This window comes from Salmo trutta, chromosome 28 (assembly GCF_901001165.1).
Source record: "Salmo trutta chromosome 28, fSalTru1.1, whole genome shotgun sequence".
Classification (NCBI taxonomy): Eukaryota; Metazoa; Chordata; class Actinopteri; order Salmoniformes; family Salmonidae; genus Salmo; species Salmo trutta.
The window spans coordinates 46,174,577-46,196,179 of NC_042984.1; the positions used below are offsets into that span (position 1 = coordinate 46,174,577).

The window sequence follows — 21,603 nt, forward strand, 5'->3', positions numbered from 1 at the left end:
GACATGAATGTGTGCCGATTGATCTACTAAGACTACTATAAATGGATGTGCGGTACTCACATTGAGCATGCTGAGTTTGGGCTTGTTGATCTTGTCCTGGCGTGAGCGGGTTCGCGTGGAGCGGCGGTGGTGTTTCCGGACCTTCCCCTCGCCCTTCCCTGATCCGTGCGTCCCCTCGTTACCATCGCTCATCTCCTTCCCTGAGGTGGCGTCGGAGTTCACACTGGTTCATGAAAGATGAAAAAAAAGTAAACGAGACATACTATACAGTCCAACTCACTTTCTGAACTTTCGAGTTGTGTAGTCCACTTGTGAAGCTAGCAGGACTGGCTTTGTGTTAGCTAGCCAACGTTTAATTACTTCTGCATTATGAAAGGAACTAGACACAGACACGAATGATCCATTGGTAGTTTGTTGTAACCAAGTATTGGTGCTAACCGTGTGTTATTGGATGCTAGCATGCTAGTATTGGTGCTAACCGTGTGTTATTGGATGCTAGCATGCTAGTTAGCTACGGCGTCATAAGACACGGTGCACTGGGTGGGTTTCACGGAAGAATACTGTGCCAAGTTATCTAGCTGAATAAACTAAGTTTGAGCCTATTCCTGGAAACATTGAACCACTGTAGTTTACATCAATTATAATTTCTAAAGTGGAAGTTGGAAAAGTTATATTTGAGTGTTTCAGTGAATGGTTAGTGAGGGAGGCCCTGCTCTCTCGCTTCCCCAGTTGTTTAGTTCATTTTCATTTCAATCTCCTTTGCATTAGCGTAGCCTCTCCTGTAGCCTGTCAACTATGTGTCTGTCTATCCCTGTTCTCTCCTCTCTGCACAGGCCACACAAACGCTTCACACCGCATGGCCGCTGGCACTCTAACCTGGTGGTCCCAGCGCGCACGACCCACGTGGAGTTCCAGGTCTCCGGCAGCCTCTGGAACTGTCGGTCTGCGGCCAACAAGGCAGAGTTCATCTCAGCCTATGCTACCCTCCAGTCCCTCGACTTCTTGGCGATGACGGAAACATGGATTACCACCTAAAACACTGCTACTCCTACTGCTCTCTCCTCGTCTGACCACGTGTTCTCACATACCCCGAGAGCATCTGGTCAACGGGGTGGTGGCACTGGAATCCTCATTTCTCCCAAGTCGACATTCTCTCTTTCTCCCCTGACCCATCTGTCTATCTCCTCTTTTGAATTCCATGCTGTCACAATCACTAGCCCATTCAAGCTTAACATCCTTATCATTTATCGCCCTCCAGGTTCCCTTGGAGAGTTCATCAATGAGCTTGACGCCTTGATAAGTTCCTTTCCTGAGGATGGCTCACCCCTCACAATTCTGGGTGACTTTAACCTCCCTACGTCTACCTTTGACTCATTTCTCTCTGCCTCCTTCTTTCCACTCCTCTCCTCTTTTGACCTCACCCTCTCAACGTCCCCCCCTACTCACAAGGCAGGCAATACGCTTGACCTCATCTTTACTAGATGCTGTTGTTCTACTAATCTCACTGCAACTCCCCTCCAAGTCTCCGACCACTACCTTGTATCCTTTTCCCTCTCGCTCTCCTCCAACACTACTCACTCTGCCCCTACTCAGATGGTACTGCGCCGTCGCAACCTTCGCTCTCTCTCTCCTGCTACTCTCTCCTCTTCCATCCTATCATCTCTTCTCTCTGCTCAATCCTTCCCCAACCAATCTCCTGATTCTGCCTCCTCAACCCTCCTCTCCTCCCTTTCTGCATCCTTTGACTCTCTATGTCTCCTATCCTCCCGGCCGGCTCGGTCCTCCCCTCCTGCTCCGTGGCTTGACGACTCATTGCGAGCTCACAGAACAGGGCTCCGGGCAGCCGAGCGGAAATGGAGGAAAACTAGCCTCCCTGTGGACCTGGCATCTTTTCACTCCCTCCTCTCCACATTTTCTTCCTCTGTTTCTGCTGCTAAAGCCACTTTCTACCACTCTAAATTCCAAGCATCTGCCTCTAACCCTAGGTAGCTCTTTGCCACCTTCTCCTCCCTCCTGAATCCTCCTCCCCCCCACCCCCTCCTCCCTCTCTGCGGATGACTTTGTCAACCATTTTGAAAAGAAGGTTGACGACATCCGATCCTCGTTTGTTAAGTCAAACGACACCGCTGGTCCTGCTCACATTGCCCTACCCTATGCTTTGACCTCTTTCTCCCCTCTCTCTCCAGATGAAATCTTGCGACTTGTGACGGCCGGCCGCCCAACAACCTGCCCGCTTGACCCTATCCCCTCCTCTCTTCTCCAGACCATTTCCGGACACCTTCTCCCTTACCTCACCTCGCTCATCAACTCATCCTTGACTGCTGGCTACGTCCCTTCTGTCTTCAAGAGAGCGAGAGTTGCACCCCTTCTCAAAAAACCTACACTCGATCCCTCCGATGTCAACAACTACAGACCAGTATCCCTTCTTTCTTTTCTCTCCAAAACTCTTGAGCGTGCCGTCCTTGGCCAGCTCTCTTGCTATCTCTCTCAGAATGACCTTCTTGATCCAAATCAGTCAGGTTTCAAGACTGGTTATTCAACTGAGACTGCTCTTCTCTGTGTCACGGAGGCTCTCCGCACTGCTAAAGCTAACTCTCTCTCCTCTGCTCTCATCCTTCTAGACCTATCTGCTGCTTTTGATACTGTGAGCCATCAGATCCTCCTCTCCACCCTCTCCCAGTTGGGCATCTCCGGCGCGGCTCACTCTTGGATTGCGTCCTACCTGACAGGTCGCTGCTACCAGGTTGCGTGGTGAGAATCCGTCTCCGCAACACGTGCTCTCACCACTGGTGTCCCCCAGGGCTCAGTTCTAGGCCCTCTCCTATTCTCGCTATACACCAAGTCACTTGGCTCTGTCATATCCTCACATGGTCTCTCCTATCATTGCTACGCAGACGACACACAATGAATCTTCTCCTTTCCCCCTTCTGATAACCAGGTGGCGAATCACATCTCTGCATGTCTGGCAGACATATCAGTGTGGATAACGGATCACCACCTCAAGCTGAACCTCGGCAAGACGGAGCTGCTCTTCCTCCCGGGGAAGGACTGCCCGTTCCATGATCTCGCCATCACGGTTGACAACTCCATTGTGTCCTCCTCCCAGAGTGCTAAGAGCCTTGGCGTGACCCTGGACAACACCCTGTCGTTCTCCGCTAACATCAAGGCGGTGATCCGATCCTGTAGGTTCATGCTCTACAACATTCGCAGAGTACGACCCTGCCTCACACAGGAAGCGGCGCAGGTCCTAATCCAGGTACTTGTCATCTCCCGTCTGGATTACTGCAACTCGCTGTTGGCGGGGCTCCCTGCCTGTGCCATTAAACCCCTACAACTCATCCAGAACGCCGCAGCCCGTCTGGTGTTCAACCTTCAAGTTCTCTCACGTCAACCCGCTCCTCCGCACACTCCACTGGCTTCCAGTTGAAGCTCGCATCTGCTACAAGACCATGGTGCTAGCCTACGGAGCTGTGAGGGGAACGGCACCTCCGTACCTTCAGGCTCTGATCAGTCCCTACACCCAAAGAAGGGCACTGCGTTCATCCACCTCTGGCCTGCTGGCCTCCCTACCTCTGCGGAAGCACAGTTCCCGCTCAGCCCAGTCAAAACTGTTCGCTGCTCTGGCACCCCAATGGTGGAACAAGCTCCCACACGATGCCAGGACAGCGGAGTCAATCACCACCTTCCGGAGACACCTGAAACCCCACCTCTTTAAGGAATACCTGGGATAGGATTAAGTAATCCTTCTAACCCTCCCCCCCCTCCCCCCCAAAAAAGATATAGATGTACTATAGATGTAAAGTGGTTGTTCCACTGGATATCATAAGGTGAATGCACCAATTTGTAAGTCGCTCTGGATAAGAGCGTCTGCTAAATGACGTAAATGTAAATGTAAATTATAAATGCAATGGCTTGAGATAGTCCTGAATGCCTGAACATGGTAAACTGAAATGCACTTGAACAGTGTATGCACTTCTCGGATGCTCAATTATCAGGGTTGGCTGATATTGACAACAGTATGTGCATATCAAAATAAAAGCTTAACAAGGTGGTTGATCAAGGTCAAGATAAATGTAGGCCCGCACACACTCATGGGAAATTGTTTATCCTAACATGATACAAGGGTCTTGTTACAACCCATATCGTTCTAACACTTATATTAGGTTGAAGAAACAGTATCCAGATTTGGTAGGTTAAGTAGCCAAATTGGTAGGCCTACAGTATATCCTAAACTAGAGAATGACCCATAAATCGGCCTAGCTGATATATCGGGCCAATATTGGCTTTTTCTAGTCTATCGGCCCTTCTCTATGGGTTTTGCCGATAGTCCCGCTACATAGCTGCTATGCCAGCCGCCACTCACCGCCTGAGCCACGAGCACTACACAATGCTGAGGAATGTCTAGCTGGGAAAATCAGAAGCAGCAAGCTAGCAAATTCTCCAACAGAAAGGTGCAGTATTGAGAAAGGGATTTAAAATGTTTTATTTTACCTTTATTTAACCAGGTAGGCAAGTTGAGAACAAGTTCTCATTTACAATTGCGACCTGGCCAAGATAAAGCAAAGCAGTTCGACAACATAGAAAAACACAGAGTTACACATGGAGTAAAACAACATACAATCAATGATACAGTGACAAAAAAAAGACTATATACAATGTGAGCAAATGATGTGAGATAAGGGAGGTAAAGGCAAAAAAGGCCATGGTGGCAAAGTAAATAAGGGTATAGCAAGTAAAACACTGGAATGGTAGATTTATAATTTGAAGAAAGTTCAAAGTTCAAATATAAATAATATGGTGAAAAGGAGCAAAATAATAAATAAAATAAATAAATACAGTAGGGGAAGACGTAGTAGTTTGGGCTAAATTATAGATGGGCTATGTACAGGTGCAGTGATCTGGGAGCTGCTCTGATAGCTGGTGCTTAAAGCTAGTGAGGGAGATAAGTGTTTCCAGTTTCAGAGATTTTTGTAGTTCGTTCCAGTCATTGGCAGCAGAGAACTGGAAGGAGAGACGACCAAAGGAGGAGTTGGCTTTAGGGGTGACCAGAGAGATATACCTGCTGGAGCGCGTGCTACAGGTGGGTGCTGCTATGGTGACCAGTGAGCGGAGATAAGGGGGGACTTTACCTAGCAGGGTCTTGTAGATGACCTAGAGCCAATGGGTTTGGCGACGATTATGAAGCGAAGGCCAGCCAACGAGAGCATACAGGTCGCAGTGGTGGGTAGTATATGGGGCTTTGGTGACAAAACGAATGGCACTGTGATAGACTGCATCCAGCTTGTTGAGTAGGGTATTGGAGGCTATTTTGTAAATGACATAGCTGAAGTCGAGGATTGGTAGGATGGTCAGTTTTATGAGGGTATGTTTGGCAGCATGAGTGAAGGGTGCTTTGTTGCGAAATAGGAAGTCAATTCTAGATTTAACTTTGGATTGGAGATGATTGATGTGAGTCTGGAAGGAGAGTTTACAGTCTAACCAGACACCTAGGTATTTGTAGTTGTCCACAAATTCTAAGTCAGAACCGTCCAGAGAAGTGATGCTGGACAGGCGGGCAGGTGCAGGCAGCGATCGGTTGAAGAGCATGCATTTAGTTTTACTTGTATTTAGGAGCAGTTGGAGACCACGGAAGGAGAGTTGTATGGCATTGAAGCTCGTCTGGAGGGTTGTTAACAGTGTCCAAAGAAGGGCCAGAAGTATACAGAATGGTGTCGTCTGCGTAGAGGTGGATCAGAGATTCACCAGCAGCAAGAGCGACATCATTGATGTATACAGAGAAAAGAGTTGGCCCAAGAATTGAACCCTGTGGTACCCCCATAGAGACTGCCAGAGGTCCGGACAGCAGGCCCTCCGATTTGACACACTGAACTCTATCAGAGAAGTAGTTGGTGAACCAGGCGACGCAATCGTTTGAGAAACCAAGGCTACTGAGTCTGCCGATGAGGATGTGGTGATTAACAGAGTCAAAAGCTTTGGCCAGGTCAATGAATACGGCAGCACAGTATTGTTTCTTATCGATGGCGGTTACGATGTCGTTTAGGACCTTGAGCGAGGCTGAGGTGCACCCATGACCAGCTCTGAAACCAGATTGCATAGCGGAGAGGGTGCGGTGGGATTCAAAATGGTCGGTAATCTGTTTGTTGACTTGGCTTTCGAAGACCTTAGAAATGCAGGGTAGGATGGATATAGGTCTGTAGCAATTTGGGTCAAGAGTGTCACCTCCTTTGAAGAGGGGGATGACAGCAGCTGCTTTCCAATCTATGGGAATCTCAGACGACACGGAAGAGAGGTTGAACAGGCTAGTAATAGGGTTTGCAATAATTTCAGCAGATAATTTTAGAAAGAAAGGGTCCAGATTATCAAGCCCAGCTGATTTGTAGGGGTCCAGATTTTGCAGCTCTTTCAGAACATCAGCTGAATGGATTTGGGAGAAGGAGAAATGGGGAGGCTTGGGCGAGTAGCTGTGGGGGGTGCAGTGCTGTTGAATGCAGTAGGGGTAGTTAGGTGGAAAGCATGGCCAGCCGTAGAAAAATGCTTATTGAAATTCTCAATTATAGTGGGCTTATCGGTGGTGACAGAGTTTCCTATCCTCAGTGCGGTGGGCAGTTGGGAGGAGGTGTTCTTATTCTCCATGGACTTTACAGTGTCCCAGAACTTTTTAGAGTTTGAGTTGCAGGAAGCAAATTTCTGTTTAAAAAAGTTAGCCTTGGCTTTTCTAACTGCCTGTGTATATTGGTTTCTAACTTCTCTGAAAAGTTGCATATCGCGGGGGCAGTTCGATGCTAATGCAGAACGCCACAGGATATTTTTGTGTTGGTTAAGGGCAGTCAGGTCTGGGGAGAACCAAGGGCTATATCTGTTCCTGGTTCTAAATTTCTTGAAAGGGGCATGCTTATTTAAGATGGTGAGGAAGGCATTTAAAAAAAATAACCAGGCATCCTCTACTGACGGGATGAGGTCAATATCCTTTCAGGATACCAGGGCCAGGTCGATTAGAAAGGCTTGCTCGTTGAAATGTTTCAGGGAGCGTTTGACAGTGATGAGTGGAGGTCGTTTGACCGCTGAACCATTACGGGTGCAGGCAATGAGGCAGTGATCGCTGAGATCTTGGTTGAAAACAGCAGAGGTGTATTTAGAGGGCACGTTGGTTAGGATGATATCTATGAGGGTGCCAGTGTTTGGGGTTGTACCTGGTGGGTTCATTAATAATTTGTGTGAGATTGAGGGCATCAAGCTTGGATTGTAGGATGGCTGGGGTGTTAAGCATGTCCCAGTTTAGGTCACCTAGTAGCACGAGCTCTGAAGATAGATGGGGGGCAATCAGTTCACATATGGTGTCCAGAGCACAGCTAGGGCCCGAGGGGGGTCTATAGCAGGCGGCGACGGTGAGAGACTTGTTTTTGGAGAGGTGGATTTTTAAAAGTAGAAGTTCAAATTGTTTGGGTACAGACCTGGATAGCAGGACAGAGCTCTGCAGGCTCTCTCTGCAGTAGATTGCAACACCGCCCCCTTTGGTCGTTCTATCTTGTCTGAAAACGTTGTAGTTAGGGATGAAGATTTCAGAGTTTTTGGGGGACTTCCTAAGCCAAGATTCAGACACAGCTAGGACATCCGGGTTGGCAGAGTGTGCTAAAGCAGTGAATAAAACAAAGTTAGGGAGGAGGCTTCTAATGTTAACATGCATGAAACCAAGGCTATTACGGTTACAGAAGTCATCAAAAGAGAGCGCCTGGGGAGTAGGAGTGGAGCCAGGCACTGCAGGGCCTAGATTCACCTCTACATCCCCAGAGGAGCAGAGAAGAATGAGTATGAGGGTACGGCTAAAAGCTATAAGAATTGGTCGTCTGTGATGTCCAGAATAGAGAGAAAAAGGAGCAGGTTTCTGGGGGCGATAAAATAGCTTCAAGGTATAATGTACAGATAAAGGTATGGTGGGATGTGAATACAGAGGAGGTAAACCTAGGCATTTAGTGATGATGAGAGAGATATTGTCTCTAGAAACATAATTGAAACCAGAAGATGTCATAGCATGTGTGGGTGGAGGAACTGAGAGGTTGGATAAGGTATAATGAGCAGGGCTAGAGGCGCTACAGTGAAATAAGCCAATAAACACTAACCAGAACAGCAATGGACATTGCATATTGACATTGAGGAGAGGCATGCTTAGCCGAGTGATCAAAGGGTCCAGTGAGATTCAGACAGCTAGCCGGGCCATAGGTAGCAAGCTGGTGGAAGATGGAGGGAGGTCTGTTTTTAGCCACCTCGTGCGTTTCCGTCTGTGGGTTAGTGGGGTTCCGTGTGGAAGGGGGGACCAGACCAAGTTGGCAAAATAGTTAGTTATAGTGGCCCAAGAAAAGTGTCCGATAGACCTATTCAGATCGCAGCCGATAAGACAGCTAACGATTAACGATTAGTGGGCCGCAGATGGGCGATCAGGTTACGTCGCGACGGAGGGGCCAGTTGGATAACTCCCTCGGGCAGATAACGTCGGTGGTCCAGTCGTGAAGGCCCGATGGGGCTCCGCATCGGCAGTAAAGCGGGTCAGGATAGGTGATTGTAGCCCAGGAGACACTTCAGCTGGCTAGCTCAGGAAAAGCCCACGAGTGGCTGACGGAACTCTTCAGCTGGCTAGCTCCGGAATAATGTGTGTTAATTCCGGGACCGACGTTGCCAATAGTCACTCAGGTAGCAGCTAGTTAGCTGCAAGATCCAGGTGTAAATGTCCAGAGCCTGCGGTAGAAATCGGGGAAAGGAGAGAGAATAGGTCCGGTGTGCTCTGGTCTGAGTCGCGCTGTACAAAAACTGGCGATAGCTTTTCGAGCTAATGGATAGCTGAGGACAGCTAACCGTGGCTAGCTGAACTCCAACGTTAGCCAGTGAAAATGGCTAACCTCTGGCTAGCTTCTGTTGTGGATTTCGGATTTGAGGTAAATAATACTTTATTTTTGAAATTGGTGAGGCGGGTTGCAGGAGAGTGCTTTGAGGTTGAGTTTTAGAAGAAAAAAATGTAATTAGATAATGCGAAGAAAAATATGTAAATATATATATATATATATACGGGACACGACAAGAGGAGGGTAAAGGACGTCTGAACTGCTACGCCATCTTGGATAGTATGATTAATTGACACAGCGACCAAAATTGAACTCCTGTTGAAAATATTTGTTTAGCTAATTCACTAATAATAAGGCTTGTGCCAATGTGCCCAGACATGCATGCAATAAGCAAGCTAGCTAAACAGATAACTATGTGACCTGTTAGCAAAGATTACAATAACTAATCCTTTTATCTGTGGTGTTAACTAGCTAGCTATATTAGCTATCAGATACGAGCGAATAGCAAACATAGCTAGCTATCAATTTGAACATGCACCCTCCAGGGTAGAGTCCTGCACAGGTCAGTGTTTTTAAGCCGCACCCGCCCAGTGCCTACCACATCAATTCCGAGCCCCACCCGATACTGGACAACAGGGCAGATTCTTCTCCGCAACCCGACCCACCCGCATAGAATTGTTCTGAGAGCCGATCTGTGCCCCGCCAAATAAAATGAATTGATTTGTTTTTATGACTCCAGAATAGTATAGGCTATTCCCCTTTCTTCCATTAATGAATTTCTCTATGTCTATTCAACATTTAGATAAAAAGAAACCATGACATGAATTAAGAATATCTTCTTATTTTCACAACGTAGCACACTGACAACTGAAATCGCTTTGAAAAAGAGCCTTCTAACCTAATGTTGTAACGAGAGCCCATGAGTGAAGTCATGCCCCTTCCCGGCCAAGATTTACAGTTGCCATTGACAAAGGCCCCTCAGTTGGGATGGAGGAAAAAATGGCTTGTGCGGTATATCATATATCCCGTAGCTATTTCCAAATACCCGGTATGGTTTTTCAATACCATTTAAACTATTTCTTCACATTTTTTCAAAAACAAAATATATTTTTAGCTACTTTAAGTAAATTGCTGCAGTCAATTTATGCAATACGTTAGGCGATAAAGCCGATTGCGTGCTTAATTTCACCTGTCACATTATTTTACATTATGAAGCCAGTGGTGGAAAAAGTACCCAATTGTCATAAATACCTTAATAGAAAGTTACGCAAGTAAAAGTGAAAGTCACCCAGTAAAATACTACTTGAGTAAAAGTGTAGAAGTATTTGGTTCTAAATATACTTAAATATCAAAAGTAAAAAATAATGTAAAATTCCTTATTATAAGCAAAGCAGACAGCACCATTTTCTTGTTTTGAAAATGCATTGGTCGCCAGGGGCACACTCAGACATAATTTATAAACAACGCATGTGTTTAGTGAGTCCGCTAGACCAGAGGCAGTAGGGATGACCACGTGTTTCCTTGATAAGTGCATGAATTGGACCATTTTCCTGTCCTGCTAAGCATTCAAAAAAGTACTTTTGGGTGTCAAGGAAAATGTATGGAATAAAAAGTACATTATTTTCTTTAGGAATGTAGTGAAGTAAAAGTAGTCGAAAATATAAATAGTAAAGTACAGATACCCCCCAAAACTTCTTCTTTACTTAAGTACTTTACACCAGTGTATGAAGCTTACCATAGTTTGCTAAAACAGTTGAGCCAGTTACATGTTTGTTTGTAAATCGGCACAACGGGAGAAAGCAGGAGCAGGTGAGTCCAGCTGTGTATTGACAGGGGTCGCAATTTTATTGAAAGTCAAGTTTTTTCTGCTTCAATTGAGTGATCAGGGACGTGCACTATAGTTTTCCTTCACAGAAAATACATTAGTGCAACACATTTGGCAGAAAATAACTTAATTTTTCATCATATGACAGAAGTGATGCACTATTTGGCTGGCAGCCACACAAGTGAATTAGCATACAATGAAAAAGCAAGGTATTTTTTGCAAAAACGATGCATGGACATCATATTTCTAATATTTACCATAAAAATTATGTAGCCAGCTTTGCTTAAAGTTAATCTTGCATTTCACTGGAGAAAAGTAGGCTGGCTACATCAAGAAAAGTACCGGATAAAAGTAGCTATTCATCAGTCAGAGCGCTGTCTGCTGATAGAATGCCCTTTAGTGAATTCTCAACCGAATGGGGAAGTCTCACTGAAGAACAAAATTAGTCAGATGCCGAGCAGAAATTACAATACTAAGCATTTTAGATCTGCGTTTATAAACAAGATATTTCTTATGGGTTTGATTATATTTTCCAGCGTGAAAAACAAACAATTCTGCGTTAACACGAAACCTAAATTTAACTTGCTAGTTATCCAAATAAGTGGTTGAATTAATAAGGTGACAGGGCATTGTATTGTGTTAGCTTTCTGCGGCGCAGGTCTTAATCCAAGCACTTGTCCTCTCCCGTCTGGACTACTTCAACTCGCTGTTGGCTGGACTCCCCGCTTGTGTTATCAAACCCCTGCAACTTATCCAGAAAGCTGCGGCCGCCTGGTTTTCAACCTTCCCAAGTTCTCTCATCTCACCCTGCTCCTCCACACACGTCACTGGCTTCCAGTCGAAGCTCGCATCCACTACAAGACCATGGTACACACCTATGGAACAGCAAGAGGAACTGCCCCCCCCTACCTTCAGGCTATACTAAACCCTACACCTCAGCCCGAGCACTCTGTTCTGCCACCTCAGGTCTCCTGGCCCTACGGGAGGGCAGCTCCCGCTCAGCCCAGTCTCTTCTCTGTCCTGGCACCCCAATGGTGGAATCAGCTTCCCCCTGAAGCTAGGACAGCAGAGTCCCTGCCCATCTTCCGAAAACATCTGAAACCCTACCTCTTCAAACAGTATCTTAAATAATCCTCCTCCTAACCTCGACCCCCCTTCCAGTTCAGACTCTACTGAGAGCTAATGTACTTTACTAACTGTATTGTCCCCTGGGGGAAATTTTGTTGCAGTGTCATGTACACATTTAAAGTGGTGTTTTAAATACAAAACAAATTGACAATACAACTTTCAGAACAGTTACATACCACTAAAAAAAGACTGTCCATACTGGGTTGATAGGAACATTAGCCCGAGCTATTTAGGAGGGATATCACACATGGCACAAATTATTGTCTAGTTCTGTTTTACCTGCACCCAGAGGGGAGTAGTTCAAAGTCTGGGTACAATGGGTGGGGCTTGGATCTAAAATTATTTTGTGAGCCTTGAAGGGTCCTGACCTTAAAGATCTCATTCAAACCTGTCTGTTTGACTCAAAGTACCTTGCTTGCAGTCGTGATAATCATTCTCAGCATATTTTTCTGGCTGACAAAATTAATAAATTAAATTAATAAAATGAGAAGTCAAAGCCCTTTGGATGAGTAATCTGTACAGCTGCCACTGCTATCTTTAATTTCCTTGCGTTTCTTTCTCCTCTCTGTTCTTGGCCAGTCTGCTCCTCCCCCATCTTCCCCGAGCAGAGCAGGCAGGCCTGTTGCCCTAGCAACTCTAGACTCCACACAGACACAGCGAGTACACATGCTCCTCCAGAGCCAGTACTATTCTTCCTTCAGACAAGAATGCATCAAAACTTTGTTCATTTGCACAATGTCTCTCATTCACATTTTCTTGTAAATGCACAAACTCACCAAAAATGACATTCGGTAACTCCAAAAGTATTGGGACAGTGACACATGTTTTGTTGTTTTGGCTCTGTACTCCAGCACAATGACTGAAGTTAAACTACAAACTGTCAGCTTTAATTTGAGGGTTGTTTTCATCCATATCGGGTGAACTGTTTAGAAATCACTTTTTTTACATAGTTCCCCCATTTTAGGGGACCAAAAGTATTGGGACAAATTCACTTATATGTGTATTTCAAAATTCAAAAGATCTGCGCAATCATTTTGCAGGTGCATGGTAACAGTTGAACAAGATGAATTAAAAAGGAAACCGCACACTGCTCTTGATAGTATCACTGATCTTTAATAAGCTTTATGTATCGGCCTCACGGCCTTCGTCAGAGCTTTTGTGAGTTTAAAAAAAATGACCACCCTTATGTAGTCCAAGCCCACATCCGTTCCACGCATCGAAAGGGGTTGAGGCGAAGCAAAAACAAATAAGTGCTACCAAATATAACAATATACATTTCATAAATATTTGAATAAAGTGTGTACATAAGATGTATTAAACACATCTGTAAAACCACAATGAGGACAATACCGAGCAAGTTTTCATTAATCATTGGGTACATCGTACGAAAAGCAGAGTAATCTGAAATAGGAGCATAATTCATGTTCAAATTCACAACATAACATACATAGGCATTTCATCATTAAGACCTTTAGGAAATCATGTCTGGAGGGTGAAAATCCCAAAACATTCTCTTTTACTCAGAGTATTATTAATATCACCTCCCCTGTCTGATATCTTGACTTTCTCTATGCCACAAAATGTAAAGGTAGAAATGTCATGCTTCAGGTCATTAAAATGAAAACATTATTTAGAAGAGTTTTCCTGTATGTGGGTGGCAGAAATATTCACACTTCATCATTTTGTTGCACTGTGCGCATCCTCTGCATTTATAGCTACCATTCGGAAGAGGGCGTAAAAGAGCCTGGCTGATTTTCTTTTGTGGCCGGCAGTTGGCATGAACCAATTTATCGCGTAAATTGCGACCTCTCCTATTCACAATATGTGGTGGATTTTTTAATTCAGCCGGCAAAGCTGGGTCCAATGATAAAATATGCCAGTGTTTCTTGACCGCATCTCCCACTTTTTGCGAGTTCAAAGTATATGTGGTTGTGAACATTACGGAGTGTTCTTTAGCGGGTCTTTTTTGTAGCAGTTCATCTAGTTTTTTTCCCAATGCCAAATTAAGAGCTTCATCCACACATTGTGGCAAATAGCCTCTTCTGACAGGCTGACCACACCGCTCGCGTCGTGTGCGCGAGCATTGCAAAATACAGTTAGAAATCTATTTTATTCAATTATGCACCCACACTGCTCGAGCGTCTGCGTTGCCAAGGGCTAAAATAGAAATCCGTTCTATTTCTGACACAGATCGCGCTGCAAGTCCTGCCTCTCCCATCTCCTCATTGGTTTATAGAAGCAGGTACACACGTGCCATCTCCTCATTGGTTGGGTGACTGAAAGATGAACAAGGTCAGCGGCGGTAATGCACCTAATTTATGAACGTGGCCAATCGCAATATAAAGTCAAGAGAAGAAAAGGCCTGGAAGGAAGAGAGATGACTAGAAACGATTCGGTTGACCGTTTTATGTGTGAATTAATTGGCAGAGTAGAGGACCTTGTGCATTTCAGGTAAAATAACAACTCAATGTTTATATCCCAGGACAAATTAGCTAGCAACAGCAAGCTAACTAAATAGGACAAATTAGCTAGCAAGTGCAAGCTAACTAGCTAAATTGCCATAAATGTTTAATGCTTTTCGACCTGTCCCCAAATTAACATAATTGGTAAAGAGTTTGTTTTGATATTTTAACCTGCGTGTCGTGATCGCGTTTGGTGTGGGGGACAAAATAAATGTATGCATGATGGCGCACGCGCAGCCGGTTTGGGTTCTGTGTTAGAAACCTAGTGCGCATCTCCGCTGCTTTTTCTAGATAATCCTCTGTGGAGTGGCATATACGACGCAGTCTGAAAAACTGGCTTCTTGGAAGTCCTCCTTTTAAAGGCTCAGGATGGAAGCTTTCCCCCTGTAATAGAGTATTTCTGTCCGTTTCTTTTCTATACAGAGTTGTAAACAGGGTTCCATTTGATTTCTCAATCCACATATGGATGTAATGAACACGTGTCACATTCAATAGTGAATTTGAGATTGGGGTCAATGTCATTGAGTTGAGCCATAAAGTCTGACAGCTCTTTTTCCGTTGCTTCCCATATGCAAAAAATGGCATCAATATATCGATACCACTTCAGGACTTTATTCAAAAATGGATTTTAGTTTTCATTATTAACAAAACGTTCTTCAAAAAGACCCACCTAAAGGAGCGAATGTGGAGCACATCGATGCTAAATGAATACTAGCAGTGCAAAATACAACTACCCACAAAACCCAAACCAAACACACACCTAATTATAGGACTCTCAATCAGAGGCAACTAGAAACACCTGCCTCCAATTGAGAGTCCAACACCCAAACATAGAAAATCTAAACTAGACAGAACGTAGAAATACATACAAAAAACACGTCCTGACCAAAACTAATACAATTACTCCCTCTGCTGGTCAGGACGTGACACTGACATGGCTTCTTGTTCGACTAACAGATGTATTTCTATGTAAAATATTCTGTAACAAGTGTTGTTTTTGTGCTCAATGGTGGATCTATTCATAATTATTTAAGAGATGTAGGTATTAATCGAGGAGTTGTTAACCATAGGACAGAATTTGCTTTTGGGCTTAAAATGGGTACCGGTTCTTTGATCTGTTCCTAGGCCCGAAACAGTGTTTTGAGAAAAAACATGCTTAAGTTTAATCTTGCGAAAGAATTTAAACAGATCTACTTTCGTATCGAATGGTTTATCTGTACATGTAGGTACAAAAGAGAGACCCTTAGATAAGACAGACTTGCGCGTCAGTAAGGTCTTTTTTGGAGAGGTTAATTACCGCGTCCTGCTGTAGCTCCGTGTCCACGGCCTGTGATCCTGGTCTCCTCTTCGACCGCTTGCCTCTCCGACATCGTTTCTTTTCTTTCGTGGAGCCTTGTGTTGCTTCTGGGCAAAAAACCCTGACTGTGTGCAATGATAGCTGGAGTCACTGTCTGTAGGGAATTCGCTCTCAGTGGATGCCTCTGTGTCCAAGTTTCCATGTCCTCCCGCTTCTGCATCCCCCGATCAGTAGTGCGTCCCTACGTCGGCCTCGCCGTGCTCCTGTCCTTGGGCCTTCCCATGCGTACACCTGGTTGAGCTAGTAGTCCTCTGTGTCTTGCTGATATTTCTTGATCTTTGTTGCTTGTAGAAAGTCTCTGTATTTCTCAATGGACTGATTGATAGTGTCATCTATGGCTGTGTGTACCCAATGATTAATGAAAACTTGCTCGGTAGGTCTATGTCCTCATTGTGGTTTTACAGATGTGTTTAATACGTCTTATTTACACACTTTATTTGAATATTTATGAAATGTATTGTGGCAACGAAGCGGGTCGAGTGATAAATGGCAGATATGTGAGAGCAGAACTAATAAACGGGCCCTGCCCGATCACTAAAATGGCAACCCCGGTCAGAACTACAGATCACAAAATGGCCGCCTGCCAAAACTACAATTACCAAAAGCAAGGGGAACCCTCAGAAGGTGGAGCCGACCCACAGATAAAAGGTCAAGAAAAACCAGGAAGAGAGAGAGAGGGCGGGAAGGATCTATGAACCATAGAGAAAGAGACAATCGATATTGGCTGGATTTACCGTGTACGAGCTGGACTGTTTTAGACTTACCTGTTGGCGTTTAGACCTGGACCTACCGAGAACCAGATTTGTGTACCGAACCCTGCTATCCTTGACCTTGCCTGCGGCCTGGGTGGACCAGGACGGAGAAACAAACCCACAGGTACTGTCATTTTTCGAAAGAACTTTCATTCTGGGCTGATTTTGGTGACATTTTCCCCACTTAATTTGTGACAAAAGCTCCTAACCTTGAGGTTTGCCACAGTATATTGTTATATTTGGAAGCACTTACTTGTTTTTCCTTTGCCTCAACCCCTTTCGATGCGTGGAACGGATGTGGGTGGGGCTTGGTCTACATAAGGGTGCAACATTTTTTTAACTCACAAAAGCTCTGACGAAGGCCGTGAGGCTGATACTTATATGTGTATTAAAATAGTAAAAAGTGTCGAATTTGGTCCCATATTCCTAACATGCAATGATAATGGACAGTTCCCTGCTCCCCTCTCGCTGTCTGTGTGGCTGGTAGCCTAGGCCTGTTCACAGAATGGAACTTGCAACACTCGTTGTTGCTGTTTGGAAAGCCACAAGCTCTAAGGCGAGACAATACATCATTGCTGACCTTAGGCATGAAGGTGAGGTTAGGTAAGGTTACCTTGGATAACCCCGGGGCAAACTGTAAGCATGAATGGTGGACTGACAATGCGTGCCGCTCACTCACTCGCATTGCAGATGTCAGGGCATGTAGTAGTCCAGCAGCTCAAAAAAGGCTGCTGTGAAAAGACCTCAAGCACAATAGACAGGTCCCAAAGACAGGACTAAAGGCTTAGAAACTTTTTAGTGAAGCAACATGAAGGAGAGATTCACTATATATACACAAAAGAATGTGGACACCCTGTCAAATGAGTGGATTCGGCTATTTCAGCCACACCGTTGCTGACAGGTGTATAAAATCGAGCACACAGCCATGCAATCTCCAAAAACAAACATTGGCAGTAGAATGGCCCGTACTGAAGAGCTCAGTGACTTTCAACGTGGCAACGTCATAGGATGCCACCTTTCCAACAAGTCAGTTTGTCAAATTTCAGCCCTGTTAGAGCTGCCCCGGTCAATTGTAAGTGCTGTTATTGTGAAGAGGAAATGTCTAGGAGCAACAACGGCCCAGCCGTGAAGTGGTAGGCCACACAAGAGCACAGAACGGGACAGTCAAGTGCTGAAGCGTGTAATTATAGTCTGTCCTCGAATGCAACACTTACTACAGAGTTCCAAACTGCACAAGAACTGTTAGTCGGGAGCTTCATGAAATGGGTTTCTATGGCCGAGCAGCCTCACACAAGCCTAAGATCACCATGCGCAACACCAAGCGTCGGCTGGAGTGGTGTAAAGCTCACTGCCATTGGACTCTGGAGCAGTGGAAACACGTTCTCTGGAGTGATGAATCACGCTTCACCATCTGACAGTACAACGGACAAATCTGGGTTCGGCGGGTGCCAGGAGAACGCTACCTACCCCAATGCACAGTGCCAACTGTAAAGTTTGGTGGTCTGGGGCTATTGTTCATGGTTCGGGCTATTCCAGTGAAGGGAAATCTTAACGTTATAGCATACAATGACATTCTTGACGATTCTGTGCTTCCAACTTTGTGGCAACAATTTTGGGAAGGCCATTTCCTGTTTCAGCATAACAATGACCCCGTGCACAAAGTGGTTTGTCGAGATAAGTGTGGAAGAACTTGACTGGCCTGCACAGAACCCCGACCTCAACCCCATTGAACGCTGACTGCGAGTAAGGCCTAATCGCCCCAACATCAGTGCCGAGCTCACTAACGCTCGTAGCTGAATGGAAGCAAGTCCCTGCAGCAATGTTCCAACATCTAATGGAAAGCCTTCGCAGAAGAGTGGAGGCTGTTACAGCAGCAAAGGGGGACCAACTCTATATTAATGCCCATGATTTTGGAATGAGATGTTTGACGAGCAGGTGTCCACATATTTTTCAGCTAAAAAGACTGCTGTGAAATACCCTCAAGCACAATAGACAGGACCGAAGACAGGGCTAAAGGTTTGGATACTGGGCATAAGCGATGCTCTCCCTTCATAAAACGACATAACAGAGGAAGTTCTCTTTCAATTATTCATTTCGATATCTCACATGAGGGATTCATCAGAAACTCACGGCTGTCGGAGACAGACAGGTCAAGTGGCGAATGAGGTGAGCCCCTCCCCTCATCATAGAGAGCCTCTGATCATTCTCACTTCTCTTCCTCACGAACAGTACTACTCTAAGCTCTCCTCAGCACAACTTGATTTGTTTTCCTGTTCAACTGTTCACAGGTGTGCTGCAAAGTTATGCCGCTAAGTGCAGGTTTTTCATCTCTCGTCTTCTGTGTTGGGTGACTTTACTGAAAGGAAAGTGTTTGCGTCAAGTAAGAATTCACTTTTCCACTTTTTCCTTCCCATTTGTTTCCTGCGGTAGCTAGCATCAAAACTTGGCTAGCTAAGCTGCAAGGTTTAAGCTTTTCTACTTGGAAAGGTAGAATCACTAGCTTTCTCTCTCGTTTAGCTCAACCCACTACCGTGCCGCATTGACTAGATTTTGTTTTCTTGACATTTTCAAACAGTACATTTTATATTTTCCAACATTTGGGTGAGGTTTTTTTCTCGCCGGAGTAGCCTCGTTTTACTGCCAAAAATAAAATTAAACCATCTGGTGTGGTAACACCACAATGTCAAATACAGGTAGCTTAGTCAAATAATTAACATCAAATCACATTAACCGTTACTCTCTCGCGGGAAACCTTCACTCTTGTGCAGACATTTAGAAACGAAACATGACCATTTAAAAAAATAAGCCACGGGAGTTATTGAGTGAGAATAAAGACGTGTATAAAAGCAACAGATTCCATTAATAAGAAGGGGCTAGAAGCGTCTTATATGCTGAGTTACCGAGTGGCTAGGACAGGCAAGCCCCATACTATTGTGGAGGACTTAATTCTTCCTGCTGCCGCGGATATGGCTGGGACAATGCTAGGGGAAAAGGCCAAAAAAACTATACAGACAATTTCTTCATCAAACAACACCGTTTCACGACACATCAGTGACATGACAGGAGATGTTTTGAAACAATTACTGTTTCGCATACAAGCCAGTGAATTATATGAGTTACAGCTGGATGAGTCAACAGACGTGGCGGACCTGGCACAGCTCTTGGTAAATGTCCGTTACGTTTATGAGGGGTCAATTAAGGAAGACATCCTCTTCTGCAAATCACTGGAAACCAGGATATGAGCGGATATTTTTAAAGTACTGGACAGCTTTGTGACATCAAATGGACTTTGGTGGTCAAGATGTGTAGGTATCTGTACTGATGGCGCAAAAGCCATGACAGGGAGACATAGTGGAGTGGTAACGCCACTTGGGTACACTGCAGCATCCACTGAGAGGCTCTTGCTGCCAAGGGAATGCCTGACAGCTTGAAAGACGTTTTGGACACTACAGTGAAAATGGTTAACTTTGTTAAAGCAAGGCCCCTGAACTCTCGTGTATTTTCTGCATTATGCACTGATATGGGCAGCAACCATGTAACGCTTTTACAACATACAGAAGTGCGCTGCTTATCAAGGGGCAGAGTATTGACCAGTTTTTTTTTTTTAATTGATAGACGAGCTTAAAGTTTTCTTTGCTGACCATAATTAACACTTGTCTGACCGCTTGCATGATGACGAGTTTCTCACACGACTGGCCTATCTGGGTGATGTTTTTTCTCGCCTGAATGATCTGAATCTAGGATTACAGGGACTCTCTGCAACTATATTCAATGTGTTGGACAAAATTGAGGCTATGATGAAGAAGATGGAGCTCTTCTCTGTCTGTATTAACAAGGACAACACACAGGTCTTTCCATCATTGTATGATTTCTTTGTGTGCAAATTAACTCAAGCTTACGGACAATGTCAAATGTGATATAGCGAAGCACCTGAGTGAGCTGGGTGCGCAATTACACAGGTACTTTCCCGAAACGGATGACACAAACAACTGGATTCATTATCCCTTTCATGTTCTGCCTCCAGTCCACTTACCGATATCTGAACAAGAGAGCCTCATCGAAATTGCAACAAGCGGTTCTGTGAAAATTGAATTTAATCAGAAGCCACTGCCAGATTTCTGGATAAGGCTGCGCTCAGAGTTTCTTGCCTTGGCAAATCGCGCTGTTAAGACACTGATGCCCTTTGCAACCACATACCTATGTGAGAGTGGATTCTCAGCCCTCACTAGCATGAAAACTAAACACAGGCACAGTGTGGAAAATGATTTAAGACTGAGACTCTCTCCAATACAACCCAACATTGCAGAGTTATGTGCATCCTTTCAAGCACACCCTTCTCATTAACCTGTGGCGAGTTAATCACAATTTTTTATGAACAAATAAGGTTTTATATGTAAATGGCTAAATATAATGATTATTATATTATTATTTGTGCCCTGGTCCTATAAGAGCTCTTTGTCACTTCCCACGAGCCGGGTTGTGACAAAAACTCACACTCATTCTTATGTTTAATAAATGTGTCATATGGTGTATGTGTGGCAGGCTTAATAAGATGGCAAAAAACAACATTTGATAGTGCGCTGAACCTGGTGCTAGAGGGGGTACGCAGCTGGAGGTTGAATGTTTGAAGGGGTACGCTGAACCTGGTGCTAGAGGGGGTACGCAGCTGGAGGTTGAATGTTTGAAGGGGTACGCTGAACCTGGTGCTAGAGGGGGTATGCAGCTGGAGGTTGAATGTTTGAAGGGGTACGGGACTATAACAAGTTTGGGAACCACTGGACTAGACCAAACCATCCTAGCGTCACTGCTTATCGGTCTAGAGCCATGCTTTTGTTTGGTGTAAGATTGTGCTAACTAGCTAGGCTACTAGCTCACGAGGTGAACGCTAGCTACATTGCTAACATTGTTAAAGGTTTAGCAGTTTTTTGGTGCCATGGAGCCTGCTTGCTCAGCCCAAGGGACAAACCCTTGACCAGCAAAGTCCAAACCAGACTTTTTGCCAACATGAATGGCAAGGACATGGAGGAGCTAGGCATCGGCAAGCCACCAGTGGTCGAGCAGTCACTGGCCAACCACCTCAACCTCAGTGCCTTGTCGCTGACAAGCACATCTCTCCCTGGTAAGAATGACCACTTTTCTGCATCCATCTATCAAAAGGTCTACGTGTCTACGGCACGTTCTGTACACGCGTTGAATAATACGTCCTTACCAGGCCAATTTGATGCTTGAGCTGCACAATCTCCTA

At 45.0% G+C, this 21,603-nt stretch overlaps 1 protein-coding gene across 4 annotated transcripts in view; it reads right to left on the reverse strand.

The window, feature by feature from the left end:
- LOC115166351 (serine/threonine-protein kinase WNK2) overlaps positions 1–21,603 on the reverse strand; it is a 119,045-nt gene that overhangs the window by 11,848 nt on the left and 85,594 nt on the right. For all 4 annotated transcript variants that reach the window (XM_029720272.1, XM_029720271.1, XM_029720270.1 and 1 more), the window contains one exon: positions 61–223. In XM_029720272.1, the coding sequence (XP_029576132.1) occupies positions 61–223 (163 nt within the window). The remainder of the gene's footprint in view (positions 1–60; positions 224–21,603) is intronic.